At 36.3% G+C, this 16,554-nt stretch overlaps 1 protein-coding gene across 1 annotated transcript in view; it reads left to right on the top strand.

The window, feature by feature from the left end:
- The window catches only part of LOC111142279 (lin-7 homolog A, crumbs cell polarity complex component), a 118,373-nt gene that overhangs the window by 73,176 nt on the left and 28,643 nt on the right, over nucleotides 1–16,554 (top strand). Inside the window, exons 3-4 of the mRNA XM_022495332.1 lie at nucleotides 7,726–7,797; nucleotides 10,158–10,367. Coding sequence (XP_022351040.1) covers nucleotides 7,726–7,797; nucleotides 10,158–10,367 — 282 coding nt within the window. The remainder of the gene's footprint in view (nucleotides 1–7,725; nucleotides 7,798–10,157; nucleotides 10,368–16,554) is intronic.

Below are 16,554 nucleotides of genomic sequence, written 5' to 3' on the forward strand. Positions count from 1 at the left end.
TGTTTTGTGACTAAAAACTGCAGAGTCCATTTATCTTCCCCTTCCTGGTTTGAGGACATAAAGAGTATTTTACATGGCACAGTTGTCACTGAACCAAGGAGGAAGGCTTCTACTTCAAGGTCCATTTCTGGAAGCAATGTCAGTCGCCATATTGATTATTCCAACAATACCATCAATTGTCTGCCTTAATGACTGAACCTTCTTTTGCAAATCATTTCAGCCTAATAGAGATGTATTTTCCTTTGCTTCTTTATACCTGTCAATATTTTTCTTGTCCAGCGGGTGGCATATTTTCATCAAAGTTGATGGCTATTAGAAAGCTGTAGAAAAAGACATTATTCTGGAAATTTTATCCTTCTTGGACTTTCGCAGGATTAATTTGACCTTTGATGGTCTAATTGTAGCAGACATGACTGGTAACCAGTATGTGTCATTTTCGTTCCTTTTTGCAAACAATGGTTGGTTCGTTCTAGACATGAAGTTTTATACCTTAAATTCCTTAGTTTATAGGAATTCTAACACTGCAATTTTAAACAAAATGTTTGGCTGCTACAAAAGCATATGGAAAGTATATATGATAGATACATAGATAGTTATAGTTTTAAATACATAACATTTATTTATGGTTGCCATTTTTCCAAAATGGAAGAAAAACTCAAGGCAAAAGTTAGGTATTTTTTGAACTATCTCTTCATTAATAGATGAACCAATTTTCAGTTGATCTGGGATTATTTCTACAAAACCTCTTAAAATAAGCAGATCGTATTTTCAGTAACTTAAGCTCTATCTCTATTTTATTTTAGCCATATGAAGTATAGTATGCACATCCACATTAAGGCACTAGATTTTTTGTATGCATGGACTCCACTCCACTAAATGCAGTTAAATTTAGAGCCACAAATTCATTTTAATACCTCCCCTGCCTAAAATCTGCTTTCATAAAACCTTCCATATTTTTAGTATATTATGATAGGTATATTGTGACTTAATATTGTAGATGTTGTCCAACTACCCAGGTGGCTGTAATTATAAAAGGATATAAAAAGGGCTCAATCTTTGCTTTTAATATCATTAGAATATTTAAATATTTTGAAATCAAGATGCCGTATCAAATAACTTTCTTTATTCAACTCTTACCTGAGTTTCCAAATCTGAAAAATCAAGAAAACCACTAAAAATATAAATATAGATACAAGTATCAGTCTTAATACTTTTACTAGCTTTTTCTTATCTTCAAAATGTGCATTCTTACTTGCTTTTTGAATAAAAACTATAGATTTCATAAGTCTTAATGAACACTGTAATGTAGTAGGATTTGGACCATATCATTTTCCCATTTGGACTTTGTTTCTCATTAATTTGCTCTAATAATTCTGATCATTTGTCTTTCCACTTTTTTTTTCCTTCTCGAGTTACCTAATGTAATTTTCATTTTTCACAATATTGCTGAAAGGTTTATTTCTTTTTTCTAGTCACTGACATAGAGGAGTGTATTTAATCCTAATTGTAATTCTATTGACATTTTAGGAGCCAGCCTCTTTGTAATGAGGTACTACAAAATCTCTGGAGCATCCTGTACTTGAAAGAAATGTTACCATCCATTAAAGTATATGTTGCTTTCCACATTTATAAACGTTAAGGCATGGGAACTGATGTCATCTTTTCATTCTACTAAGCACTTTAAATATATGCTGTTCTTTGTATTTCAAAGCCCTTGTGTTTCATTTCCAAAATCATGATGAAGTTTCAGAATATTTTCATCTCAAAATACTTTCTGCTTTTTTTAAAATTTGGGTCATGGAAGTATAATTTACATAAAGTAATAATATTTCCTCTTTTCAGTGTATAATTCTAAGAGTTTTAATTGTTACAGGCAATCACATGATCATCACCATTGTCAAGATTAGGAGTTCCAAGACCCCCAAATTTCTTCATGTCTGGTTGTCAACTCTTTCCCATCCCCAACTTCTGGCAACTTTGATCTATATTCTGTTCCTGTTATTTTCCCAGAGTGTCACAGACATGAAATAGTTTTGGATTCTGGCTTCTTTCATTTAAGCAACATCCATTTGGGATTCATCTACATCGTCACGTGTATGAGTAGTTTCTTCCTTTTTACTGCCAAGCAGTATTCCTTTGTACAGATATACTTCCATTTATTATCCATTTGGCATTGGAGACTATTTGAATTGTTTCCAGTGTGTGGTATGTATGAAGAGGGCTGCTATAAATATTTGCACACCATTTTTTATGAATATATGTTTTTATTTATCTTGGACAAATAGCTGGAAGTAGATAAGGGAATCTTAAGATAAGTGTAGGTTTAACTTTACAGCAAAATGTTATCCTGTTTTTGCAAGTGGCTGTGCCATTTAGCATTCCGACCAGCAATGTACAAGAGTTCCGGTTGTTCAACATTCTTGCCCATAGTAGGTGTTGTCAATGTTTTTAAAAAGTCTAGACATATTAAAAGAGTGTAGATGTATCTAATTATGGTTTTAATTTGAATCTTCCTAGTGACTAATGATATTGAGTATCTGTGGTGATGAGGATCTTCATATTTGTCACCCATAGCTCTTCCTTAATGACATGTCTATTCAAATAGTTTATCCAGCTTTTAATTGGCTTGTTTTCTTACTCTTGACTTTTTGGAAGTTCTTTATTATTGGTTTAAGCCACTGAAGTTGGATTTTCTGCTACTTTCAGCCAAGAGAATTCCTGATTGCTATATTATTTGAGTAAATATTAAATGGAACTCTGCTATCTTTAGAGTCTGTTTTTTCTTAAACTACATTTTAGTCTCTCCTTTTTCAGTGTCTAAACCCTGATATTAATAAATTTGCACTTGACTGTCGGTAGGAAAATTAAACCCATCTTTCCTAAGTGGAAAGTACTTAGAAATGCTGTAGCTGAAATTGTCCAGACATTTGGAGACCCAACTGATTCTGGAAACTGTAAGCCCCACTGTCCCTGATTGAAGCTCATGCAACCATTTTCTGTTTTCCCTTTAAGAATTCTCTTCAGGGCATCTGGTAAAATATTTTAGCTTCCTATAACAACTTCCTTCAAAGTTTTACAAATGTTTGCACAATTGTCTTTGAAAAGTAAGATAGGTAGGGATACATTTTGTCCCCAGAAAATGATGAGCTCAGTAACTTTCATAAGGCAACATAGCTAATGGAAATAGAACTAATATCTCCCAGTTTTGACTTGACTCTAACTCGACCATGTCAGCCAGTGTTTAAAAACCAACGGATCAGAATCTGCTGTGCCTTATAGAAGAAAAGACTAACAATAATATTTGGCTTCTTATCCTTGACTCTCAGTACATTATAATCATAAAAGATTTTTATGCGCAATTTTAAAAGCAATTTTAAAATTGCTATTTCACTTTCATTTGGATTGATGAATTTGTTAGTTTCCAAATCGTATGATACATTTGCAGCCATCACGTGTATAATGGTAGGGATCATATTCAACCTAGATGGATTTATTCAAAATATAAACAAATATTGGTGACATCTCCAAGTTTTTGTTTCCCCAGTGCTGCCAAAATAATAGTAGTCTGATACTGTCTCAATAAGAAAGCCTCGTGTGGTTGAAAGAGGGAAGATTTGGGAAGCAATTACATCTGAATCTCTACATCAAATCTGCCATTACCTGTGTGGTCACAGGCATGCTACTACCGTCTCTGTGGCCGGTTCCTTGTGTGTAGAGTGCCTGAGCCCTAAGTTGTGCACATCGAATGAACTTACAGATATAAAATGCTTAGTATTACACTTGGCCTTGAACAAGTCTTCATCAAATGCTCACCAGAATCATGACTATTTACTCCAAAAGATATTTGTTGAACAAGACCCTTTTTTTTTTTTAATCGTTTACAAGATCCTTTACCCAGTGCTACACAAGTATCTTTTTATGGCCGACTATTGATTATGTATAAGAAGAAATGATAGAGCATGATTTCTTAGTTCCGGGTTTTTCTATCTCAAGACTATTGACATTTTGGCAGACGGTTCTTTGTTCTGGAGAGCTAGTCTGAGCCTGGTGGGCTATTTAGCAGCATTTTGGTCTTCTAATAATAGATGCCAATAACGCCATCCCCCTCCACATTGGTGACAACCCAAAATGTCTCCAGACATTGCCAAATAATGTCACCTACTATGCAAAAACAACCCCAGCTGAGAACTACAGTCTCCCATCGATTCTCTGTAAAATGTGTTCATGGACTACCAATCCCAGGAGATGCTTCCCAAAAGATCCCAGTGTCAAATAAGTTGGGAAACATTGAATATTGATTATCATCATCATCATAATAGCTCATTTTTTAAATAAACTTATTACGTGCTGCAAACTGCTCTGACCTCATTTAATCCTCTTAACAGACCTAGAAGTTAGTTACAACTCTAAGGTTTATGTTGCAAATGAGAAAATTGAACCCCAGTGAAATCAAGTAGCGACCCGGAACGTACAATGAATATGTGGCATCTGCAGGACCTGTGGATTATCCACCCATAAAGCTGCCTCTTGCATACTCCACTTTTTAATTCACAATTCAAATTGGAATATTAAAGATAATTATTCTTCAATTTTTATTGACTTCATTTTAGAAACTCACAAAATTGCTTTCTGCTTTCATCCGTTGATGACAACCTTCTCATTATTTGCTAATGATTGTCCTCATAAACATCGTTGGATGCAAGCAAAGATAGAACTTTCCCTGGAAAAGATCACAAAAATGACTCCAAACAAATTCAAATGGTTTAAAACTAAGGAGGGAGAGATTTCTCTGCTTGGATGAAGCCAGGAACAAGAAATGGAGAAAATGATAATTGGGTCTTTTAGCATAGCATTAAATAGGTATAAACAAGGGGCTGGCAGGTGAAAGGGCATTCCAAACAGAGCAAACCGTATAGGCAAAGATGTAGGCAGCTGGAAAGGTATGATATGTTTGGGGAACAGTGAGGGTGGAGGAGAACAAGTAGGGAAATGAAATTATGAGAAAAGGGTGGGTTCTGCGTTATTGTCATTGGTTTAACTCCTGGAGGCATCTGACTTTGCAATCCTTTAAGAGTTGAAGACAGCTAAAAGCACAATAGTGACATGGTCAGGTAACTAAATAGTATTTGGTGGTGGGAGACCCAATGAAGACACTAATCAGAGCTTTGAGCAAGAGATAATGAGTTATGATAGAACGAAGGAGGGGCACCTGGGTGGCTCAGTTGGTTAAGCATCTGCCTTTGGTTCAGGTCTTGATCCTGGAGTTTCAAGATTAAGCCCCACATAGGGCTCTCTGCTCAGTGGGGAGACTGCTTCTCACTCTGCCTCTCATCCCACTTGTGTTCGCTCTCTTTCGTGCTCTCTCTCTCTCTCTTCCAAATAAATAAAAATCTTTTAGAAAAAAGGTAGAATGAAGGGATCAGATTTAAGAGAGATTATTAACAAGAAAAGCAGAGTAAGGAGAATTTTGCTCTTAAATGGTCTGTAAGATCAAATAAGTAGAATTAATTTGTGGAAGAGAGATTTCTCCAAAACAAAGCGATGCACTTTCAAGGAAATAACATGGAAACATGTTAAGCAGTTGGTAACCCGGAGAATTTGCATTAACAAGTCTCAGGCTGCACAAATGCTTTCCTGGAAAACTATTCCCTTCCCATTCAGACTTCTCACTACTTCTTAGTGAAGTATAGGGCCAAGTGGTAGATTCTGAATGGTGCCCCTACCTTTCTAGTCCAGGCCACCTGGTCTTTTTCCTTCTAAACATGCCCCTTGGGAAAGACGCGTCAGCATTAATGGAGACTCAACCAAATGTATTTTGAGAAATGACGAGCCAGCTAAGAAATGTTGGGAAGAGATCCATCTGAGACACTCAGAGAACGATTGTTGAATGGATGCGTGAATCACATTCTGAGTTCACTTTAATAACTTTTTACTTAAGTGTGGAAAATAATTTTCTACTTCATCTTTTACTGAAGTAGCTAATGGGTCACTCTCAAAAAAGTACCCCAGCAAAATTCCAAATGGACTTTTACCTCTACACATCATATAATTGATTTTTTACAACTTTATTATTTAAATCTTTAAAATGGGCAGAGAGTCTAACATATTTAACCTTACTGGTTTCTTTTCCTAAATGTCGTCTTCAAACTATGTTTTAAGGGTCTTTCTCTATATTTAAGCTTATTTATGATGAAGCACTGTATTTTAGCACTGATATACAGGTTTTATAACCCTATCCCTGACAATTTAGAAGGAAAACATTTTTTTTCTACTACATTCTAACAATTTTCATAGTTGTGCATAAAATTGTAATTAATAATAATACCTGCTATTTAAGAAGTGGTCTTTCGGTGCCAGAGTATTATTTCTTGAAAGTATTATTTCAAGAAAAAACTATACTAAATAAATATTCTTTACCCATTTCTCAGATGGGCAAAAAGAAAGTCAAACTGGTAAAGTGGTTCAACCAGGACCTCGTAGTTCCCCAGTTAGACTGCAAGGCTCAAACTTTGGTCCATTAGTCGGCAAAAACTATGTGCTTAGTACAATATCATTCTAAGTCCAGATTTTACTTCTGTTCTTTTTATTTCATTTAAATGTTAATATGAGCCCATAGCTGATATGTTCCTCTCTGCATCTAGTCCTAAGAATCTCTCTCTTTACTTGTCCCTGCCCCCGAATACCATTTATCTTCTATATTTATGGGTTATGAATATATGTCATGAATGGTAACATACCTTCCAACATGCAAGGAAAAGATATTGTTAGCCCAGCTTTGTGGAATATTAATTTATGAAACTATTTAAGATTTGATTTATTTATTTTAGAGAGAGAGAGTGTGGGAGCGGGAGTGGGGGGTGGGGAAAAGCAAAGGGAAAGGGACAAGCAGACTCTGTGCTGAGCTCTATCTCTGTCTCACTACCCTGAGATCATGACCTGAGCAGAAAACAAGAGTCCCATGCTCAACTGACTGAGCCACTGCAGCGCCCTGAAAATTATTTTTAAAGTATTACTTTAAAAATAAATTTTAAAAAATTTTAAAAAACACTTTAAATATTTTTAAAATGTTACTTTACTAGGGGTGCCAGGGTGGGTCAGGCGTTAAGCATCTGCCTTTGTCTCAGGTCATGATCCAGGGTCCTGGGATCGAGTCCCATGTCAGGCTCCCTGCTTAGGGGAAGCCTGCTTCTCCCTTTCCCACTCCCCCTGTTTGTGTTCCCTCTCTCACTGTCTCTATCTCTCTCTCTCTGTCAAATAAATAAACGAAATCTTAAAAAAAAAAAAAAAAACAAAGATTATTACAGAATTTCTATATATATATATATATATATATATATATATATATATATATATAATTTTATTACATATTTGAGAGACAGCACTTTAAATGGTAAAAATTCTTACTGACAAAGTAGTTTTTATAAAACCAAATATAAAAGTTTTTATATTTGATGAACGCAGATAGCCAATAATAAAAATGTTCGTCTTCTCTGTTGCAACCCTCCCTCACCAAAAAAAAAAGAAAGAAAGAAAGAAAGAAAGAAAAAAGGAAGGAAGAAAGGACTTTTGGTCCCAATCACCAGGATAACTGACCCAGAGCTATTTTGCATTGTGACATAGAACTTGTGTTTTACAATGAAAATTTGTCATCCTATTGCAATGAAAGAATTGATATTCGTAATGTTCTTACCCATTCTTTTTTTTTTTTTTATGTGAACATTTTAGGTGTATCAATACATGCATGAAACGATCACTGTTAATGGCTGTCCTGAATTCCGTGCCAGGGCCACAGCAAAGGTAAGGCTTGAGTAACTTTGAAAGTATACTTGACCCCAGTGATCTAGTAATTGATTGTGCGCGTGTGTGTTTCAGGTGTTCTCGTGTGTACACTGTAAGAGAATTTAGACATCAGTGGCAGCCCAGAGTCTAGAACCAGTACTACTTCCCAGGTAAAAATCCTAATGGAAAATTGAACGTTTCTGCTGCTTCTGTAGCTTAAGAAAGGAGAATGATTTCATTAAACTCACTAAACGTCCATTTGGCACAAGCAAATCTACTGGTTCATTGTATGAGATCATATGTGGTTTTCTGACACATGTCTCTGATCCAAAAGAACTTGTTCCTTATTCAGTGCATGAAGATTTATTTGCAAAAGTCGAAAGATTTAACTTGAGGCAGACTTGAAGGGAACTCCCCTGAGACCCACTGACCTAGGATTCTTCCTTATCTTCAGCGGGAGTGGTGGGTAGCTTGCTGAAAGAATGTGACCTTGACCTAAAGGGAAAGCCCATCACCTTTTGTGGTACTGACCACATTTGTTCCTTGAAAACTCAAATCCAGAGACTGCAGAGAAATCTAATGGGAACTCTTACCCTAACAGAAATCTTACAGCAATGAGATCATGAAATTATCTGGAAAATAGACCATTAGGAAACAACAGTTTTAAACTAAGATCACTGATGTAGTTCTTATTTTACAAACACAGAGGTGTTATAATAGACGCACAACAACTTGCTTTTTAAAAGCTCTTCTCTTTCTAATAATGTATGAGAAACAAGACTGGTGAAAATAATCAGCATTTTCCATTGAATTCTTTTGTGTTATATCACCCCGTTTGGTTTCTCTCCTGATTTTTTTAGTTGTCATTCTGTAACTGAACACTGTAGATTTGTAAGTTGTTTTGTTTTATTTTGTTTTGAACCCAGACAAAAGAGAGTGTTATTATCATTATATCCTGCTTTGCTTGTACTGAAGTGGAACACACTGAAAAATGATCCCTACGTGGTTTAATTAAGGGGAAAGTGAATTATGTAGTGTTTTACCATTCTCATTTCTTATTCATGTAGAACAGCAGGATAGTAGCATACTGTTGCAATAGCACAATATTTTCTGGTTGTTTCTGGGCTGTCTGCATTGCATCCATGTCAGCCATTAAAATCTATGCATGACGACGAGGTTTGCATGAGCAAATGCATGTAGCTAAAAACAAGCCATTATTTCCATATCATTCACTAAATTTCACTAAATGCAGACAGTAGCATAATGCTCAATTGATGTGACAATGCTGTGTGTGGAAAAGAATGGACAGTAGTTGGCAATCAGTATTTTCAGAGTGTGGAGTAAATCACTTTATGGTAGGCCTCTAATCAACTGTGGTTAAGGCAGATGAATGCAAGTGGAAAATAGGAAGCAGGCAGAGAATCTTTTCTTGGTGGAAACTACTTCAGGGCTGTTCTTTTCTTTCCATGAGGGGTGGGAACTAATGGTAAGTTGGGTTTTCGACTTATTTTTAAAAATTAATAGATGAGTCTTAAAACTATGTCCATATTAAATGAAATTTTGGACGTGTTGATATAAAACCATAGGCTGCTCATTTTTGCCCACAACCCCACAGGAGGTGAAATATTAAATGTAAAATGTGGGGGAAAACATCCTTAACAGATAAGAAGCCTTCTCATAATAATGCCAAACATTGATGTGAAATACTAATAATCTGTTTGAATCTATTGTGTTAGCTTTTATTTTCCTCTAAGTATCCTCAATCAAAAAAGAAAGAAAGAAAGAAAGAAACCCCAAAAACAAAAACAAAAACAACCCCAAAACTCAATTTGCAAAGCCAGTGGTCAGGCCAGAGTGAGATTATACGTATCCGCCAGAGTTTATATGTATAAGTGCTTCTAAGTACATTGAGTAAATATTCATGAGTATTTATGTGCAAGCACTAGGCAAGACTGTGTCACACAAAGAAGCGGATTACGTAATCTCTGCCCTTCCGGTGCTCACGGTCAACAGGTACACGGAATCCTTAGAGCATGCGTACAGTGCGGAGGTAGTCTATGGACCAAACCTATTTTGGAGTGCGAGAAAAGGAGGAATTTCAGCTGCCTCAGGTACCTGGGAAAGAGTTTGGTGAAAAGGGGACATTTGTATCAGAATGGATAAATTCTAGAAAGCCGGAAATAGCCAGTTAGGGCTTTGCCAAAGAAAGGACTCATAGATGACATTTAAGTGAAGCAAGCTCCCTCCCCACCGTGTTCTTTTTTTCCACAGGAGAATGCTATAAAAATAAGAGGAGGTGCCTGACCCTACCCACTGCAAAGCGTACAAAGAGCCTTATTTCCCTCGTTTTATTACCAAATGACCATCTTTTCTTTCAGGCAACAGTTGCAGCTTTTGCAGCTAGTGAAGGCCACTCCCACCCTCGGGTAGTCGAACTGCCAAAGACTGATGAAGGCCTTGGTTTTAACGTGATGGGAGGAAAGGAGCAAAATTCCCCCATTTATATCTCTCGCATCATTCCTGGAGGGGTGGCCGAAAGACACGGAGGCCTCAAAAGGGGAGACCAGCTGCTATCAGTGAACGGAGTGGTATGTTCCTAAAATAACCAGAGGTTTTCTCCCCTGAGCACATTTCTCCCCCCTGCTGTTACTGAAGTCAATGTTGAAAACCTAGAAGAAATCAGAATTTTGCGTCCAAAGGGCTTCCTCAGTGTTGATGGACGGTAAACCCACAAAAGCAGTCATTTTGTGTAGTTTTCAGGTTTCGTTTCGTTGGTTTGGGTATGATTAGTATGAACTAGTTAGAAAACCATCCCAAGGAGTCATCCCAAGTAGTAGAAATTTACCCGATACGATACTGGAATGGATTTAATGTTTAGAAGAACATAATAATCCCAAGGTACTTTTTATTCAAATTACTATAGAAAAATATATGCATTTAAGAAATAAAGATAAAACTCCTCACCCTGTATTTTTTATTTTAATTAAAGAGGAAGGATAATTTTAATGGAAAAAGATAACGCACAGCTAATTCCTTAATGTACAGCTCTAATAAAAACATATTAGCCTCTTCCCCAAAAAAGCTTGATTATGTTATATATTCATCCTGTATATTTTCATTTTGGCATGAAGTTAAGGCAGATTAAAATATATAACATTTTAAAGTAGCAGTATGAGCATTTTTTTTTCATACCCTTGCATTCTTTGGATGCCATTACCTCCGCATGTAATAAGGACTTGCTTAAGAAATAGCTTTATCTGAATCATTTTCTCCTCCTAACTTCTACTTACATCAAAAATAATTGAAAAGCATAAATTTCAGAAGTTTAAATAGGAAAAGATCAGTGTTCACCTGTGTATTACTCTCCTAACAGCTTTTCCTGAGAACTTAAGATTTTAATTAATCAGCTAGATCTGGGTTATTTGTGGCCATGTTGATCTCTGCTTAGAACACAACATCTAAAATAAAATACATCTGGAATGTGATATTGGTAACGAGAGGGTAAATTCTTGTGTATTTATATCTTGTATTTTGTTTGTTTCTTTCTTTTTTTATTTTTTTGGCCTAACTAGTAGTTTTACAGAACCCCAGACTACTCATTCAACTCTGCTGACCTCCGATGGCCATCAAAATCATCAATCCATGAAAATTCTATGTCCCTTCAGCATTCCAGTTCTAAAATTACCATTTCATTTACTTTTTTCTATGTAACAATGCTTTGAGATGAGCTTTCTTGTTGACCTTTAGGTAACTATGACTTTTTCAAAGCATAGTTCTACTGATCATTTCAGAGTCCAACTTTCTAGTAGACCTAGGTCATTCAAGTATGTCACAAAGTAATCTGTACCTCAGTGTATGAATTTACTATAGTTTATCAGAAAATATAGGGAAGATCAAAAGAAAATATAGATTTTTTAAAAAATGAAAAGTACAGAAAAGAACCAAAAATACATTAATAGAAATTGTGATTATATATAGCAACGATAAATGTCAATGAAATCGATTTAATGGGTGGTTGGTTGACATTTAACTATCTGTCAAGGGAGCTAAAGAGCCTTTGTTTAACCCATGTATTTGCAAGGAAACAGCTGTAGGCATTTCATAATCTCTCGTCTATTCCTTGCAATGACCATGTGACTTTATCTGGGAGGCTGCAGTGGGTGTTGGAGAGTGGAATCCGATGCATCAGTCTTTATCACTCAAAATTCATATGATTATAAGCTAACATCCCCTACACTTGAATTCCCTAGCCACAATAAGGAGAGTTGTAAGGAAGGGCCCTGATGAAGATTAAAATGAGGCAGACTGTCTTTTAAGAACTGTCCTGTCATAATTTGGTGAAACACCCTTTGATAAGTAAGGGTGTTTACTGAAGAAGGTTGAAGAGGGTTAGCGGTAGCCCCATGATAGTTAATGCTAGCCTTGCTAAAAGTATGTCTTAAGGCAAGTTCTACTACACAGGCAGGCGTATTTTATTTAATTTTTTTGAAGATTTTATTTATTTATTTGAAAGAGAGAGAGATAACGAGCAGGAGGGAGGAACAGAGGGAGAGAGAGAACAGACTCCCTACTGAGCAGGGAGACTGACTCAGGACTGATCTCAGGACCCTGAGATCATGACCAGTGCGGAAGGCAGTCACTTAACCGACTGAGCTACCCAGGCGCCCCTACAGGTAGGCCTATTTCAGCAAACATGTTAGCAAAAAGGCGCTCATTCAGTCTCTTTCAGAAGTTGATCAAATTCCAGTTCTCTGTCCATTCAGATGTTTCAATCATTACCTGGGAGAAAAGGTTCACTTGAAGCAGATGAAACAACATTCCAGGGCTAGGATTTTGCTACCCTTACATTCATCTCAGACAATGAGAAATCCTATTAAACTGGCAGTTAGAAATCAGAAGCTTTAGTGATCAGACTTAGGCCACTAATCCTATGTATGGGCAATGAGCCTCCTCAAGATTTTTGTACCCTGTTTGTGCAAAGATGGTGAGTGTCTCCAAAAGTCTTTAATATTCCACGTATATTTAAAACTCTTAATCTTACCAGTGAAGTTCCATTTATCATGGTAGTTAATGAGTCACTAGTTTCACCAATTTTGAATCCATTTCTGATATACTTTTGCTAATAAGCAAAGCATCATTTTTTCAGTGAAATAGTATAATTAATGCTTTTACGTGGCTAAGCTCTTGGACTGGTTTAAGCTTCTCAAATTGGGGTTTCAAGTATTGCACATCCATATATTTAAACTATATGTTATAAGCTACATATTTTAAAGTTTTTTAAAAGTAAGTTATATACATTTTAAGAGTGCCTAATATTGACTAGATGTTCATCAAGAGGTAGTTTTCATTCTGTAGATGAGAAACTTCTTGAGTTTCTCCAAGCCATGCAAATAGTAATTAATCCCAGGCAAGAACCCTGGGCTTCTAACACCTAATCCAGAAGTCTTTTCAGTATAAACTTCAGTCAGATAGAAGTACTTAATTAGAAAAAATAATAATAACCCCATAATGGAAGAGCTAAAAAAGAGGAAAGATTGGCAAATGATCAAATTATTTCTCTTAACACCTTAAAGTACCATTTGAGGAAATTACTATGGAAGATTTTGAGAACATGTCATTATAAACTGAGAAAAAAAAAATTAGAATAAAGTGATCTGAAGGGCTGAAGCAAACCTAAACTACTTTAGTACAAGTACTCTGGGGAACATTTCCTAAAGTCCTACTTAAAAAGTGAAGAAATTATTCCATGGGTCTTTAAACATCTGAAAAGATATTTGAAAGTATGTCTTGATTATGTATGTTTGTTTTTATTCCCTGCCTCCTTTTAGAAAGGATATGTCACAATGTCTGATAAAAAAAAATGGATATATAGAACTATTAACATGGCACGTTAGGTAATAAAGTGGGATGATGGAAAGAGGGAAAAATAAATAAGTAGATATAAAGAGAAGATACAGCAATTGGGCAGGTGATTTTCAGTTTCTCTCTTAGTGTCTTGGAAGACAAAACAGAAGGAAACTCGTACCAGCTCAGCTATCATTGGAGGGAATTTTTTTTTTTTTCTCTAAACCTGAGCTTCGGAGAAATTTCCCATGGGATTCTTACAAATGGGACATTGAATCACCTAATACGATTTTCTAGAAAATACAGAGGCCTTTTGTGTAGGACTACTTCTTATGTCAACCCTCAGTAAAAACAGAGCTGAATGCTCGATTAAAATCTAGCATTAACAGAGGGTCAAAATGTTACTGTTAGAGTTTATAGCTTTGTATTGATCTTCTTTTCACCCTTCTCTGCCCAAGTATGTCATCAGCAATTTTGAGAAAGGACTAAAGCGTGTAAGCCTTTTTTTTTTTTTTTTTAAAGGGTGCAGCCATTGTGGAGGCGGCAAAGACAATAAATAAATTTAGTGATAAAGCCCAGATAGTAAAAGTAAAAATCTCAGTAGAATGGAAGAATAGGCCTAATTTAATGAGAATCTACATGAGGTCTTGCTCCTGTGCCCACAAAACTAGCTACCTCTGTGCAAAATCAGGGAGGAATGACTAAACATCAAAACCAGAGAGGAAAAAAAAAAGTTTGGGGATTTCAGTTGATTTCAAGAGGAATATGAGGGAAGTTGGAAAAAAAAAAAACACAAAAACATGTTAATGTGAGTCTCAGGGCATTAATACAAATATAGTGTACAGACATGGGAGGAAACTGGTCCAGCTCTGGAATGTGCTGTTCAGCTCACACCCCATTGTGCTCCAGTCCTGGTTCCATCCCTGTGGAGAACAGTTAAGTCCATCCAGACATGAGCAGTCTTCTATCCAATGAACATGTTAAAGAAGGAAGGGAGTTGTTTAGGATGGAGAAGATAATATTTACAGGAATGATGGCTGTCTTCACTCATCCTGCCTTGTGTGAGGTGCCTGATGGCAGAACCAAGGCCCTTGGGTAGAAGGCATAAGGAAGGTATTTCAAGCTTATTATACTAAAGAGCTTTTCAACACATAGAGCTCTATAAACAGGGAAAGACTGAATCCTGAAACAGTATGTGCCCATCATTTGAAGTTTTAATCAGAGAACAGAAGAACCACCCTGAAGGAGTATTTTAGAGTATTTGTAGAGAGCTGGAATAGTTGGCCCCAAGTTCCCTTCTAACTCTGTAACTGTGATTCTGTGTCCTTAGATGGAATTTCCCTGAGACCACTATACACACCCCCACACACCCCTTTTTATACAGGTAAGTAGGTTCCAACTACTCTCTGTGCACATTACTAATGCGAGATTTTTCCTGAACAGAACGATTAGGAAGCTACTACAATATGATACTTTCTGTTTATTTAGAACTTTACAATTTACGAATGGTATTTACACGATATTCTCCCAATTGTTCCTCAGAACAGTCGAGCATGAAATGGGTAGCTAGGCCAGAGTTTGTTCCCCGTCCCACTGCACAAACACACACACACATACACACACACACAGAGAGAGAGAGAGAGAGAGAGAGAAATGGATACACAGAAACCCACACTGAAATACACATACAGGAACTGAATTCCGGTCTTCATTGTGATCATAATTGATGCTTACCAAATGTTAACTATTAGTTCTTTAAAAAGTCAATCCCAGTGAAATCTGAGTAAGTTCCATGGATTGTGCCAACATCAATTTTCTATTTTTAACATTAAACAATACTTTTACAAGATGTTAATATTGGGAGAAGCTGAGTAAAGGGTACGTGGGGATTCCCTCTCTATTTCTTTTCAACTTTCTATGACTCTATAATTATTTTCTAGTAATCCTTTTTAAACAGAGAAATTTCAAAAGAATCAACTTGAAATATGATATCCTACTGGTACTGATGGGAGAGAGGGCAGGTGGGAAGCAGACGGAAGAAGACAGAAAGATAAAAGCACTAGAACTTTAAAAATATGTCCTAGTGGGAAGAGGCCTTCATTAGCCTCTGAAATTCATGCGTGTGTTTAGAGCATCATTGGTGGGAAAATTGCAGTTAAATTTGCCCAGCTCTGTAGTTAATCCTAAATAAAGCTGTTGATACAGTGTATGCACAGTACTAATTGATTTTTAAGCATAACAGATGAATGAGCAAAAGTTTAGGGATGGAACAGAATAAATTGTTTTCCTGGAATTTGGCTTTTTTCCCATTTTACAAATACCTATGCCAAGTTAAGGGTGAGTACTCACAGTCTAAATTACTTATGCAGAAATGCTGTCAGGTGTGGAATGAGGGTGAAACAAAAATTAGAATTCCTTAGATTTGAGCTCTGAGGAGCTACAGTATCCCAGAAGGGAAGTCTGTGTGAAAATCTTACTTACCTGTTACCTGAACAAAGAGAAAACACAAATAAAATAATTTTTTAAAGTTACTATGAAATGTATTAAGATTTCTACGAAAATTTAAGCTCCACATCAGAATGTGTGCCCTATGACAGCAGTAATTTTTTTATTGATTATTTTTATTAACATATAATGTATTATTGGCCCCAGGGGTACAGGCTTGTGAATCGTCAGGCTTACACACTTCACAGCACTCACGATAGCACATTTTTGTTCATTGCCTTACCTTCAGCCTTGAACCGTCCCTGTGTGTAGACAAGGCTCCATATCGAATCGTTGGGACACCAGACACCATTGTAAGCACCCTACATAATGAATTTGTTATTTCCACATAATGATCTTTTGTGGTAGGTGCTATTATTAGTACTCTCATTTTACAAATGGGGAAACTGAGGAAGAGAGCAATCAAGAAACTTCCCCAAGGTCATA

The sequence above is a fragment of the Enhydra lutris genome, unplaced genomic scaffold (genome assembly GCF_002288905.1).
Source record: "Enhydra lutris kenyoni isolate GAN:26980312 unplaced genomic scaffold, ASM228890v2 scaffoldscaffold7, whole genome shotgun sequence".
NCBI lineage: Eukaryota > Metazoa > Chordata > Mammalia > Carnivora > Mustelidae > Enhydra > Enhydra lutris.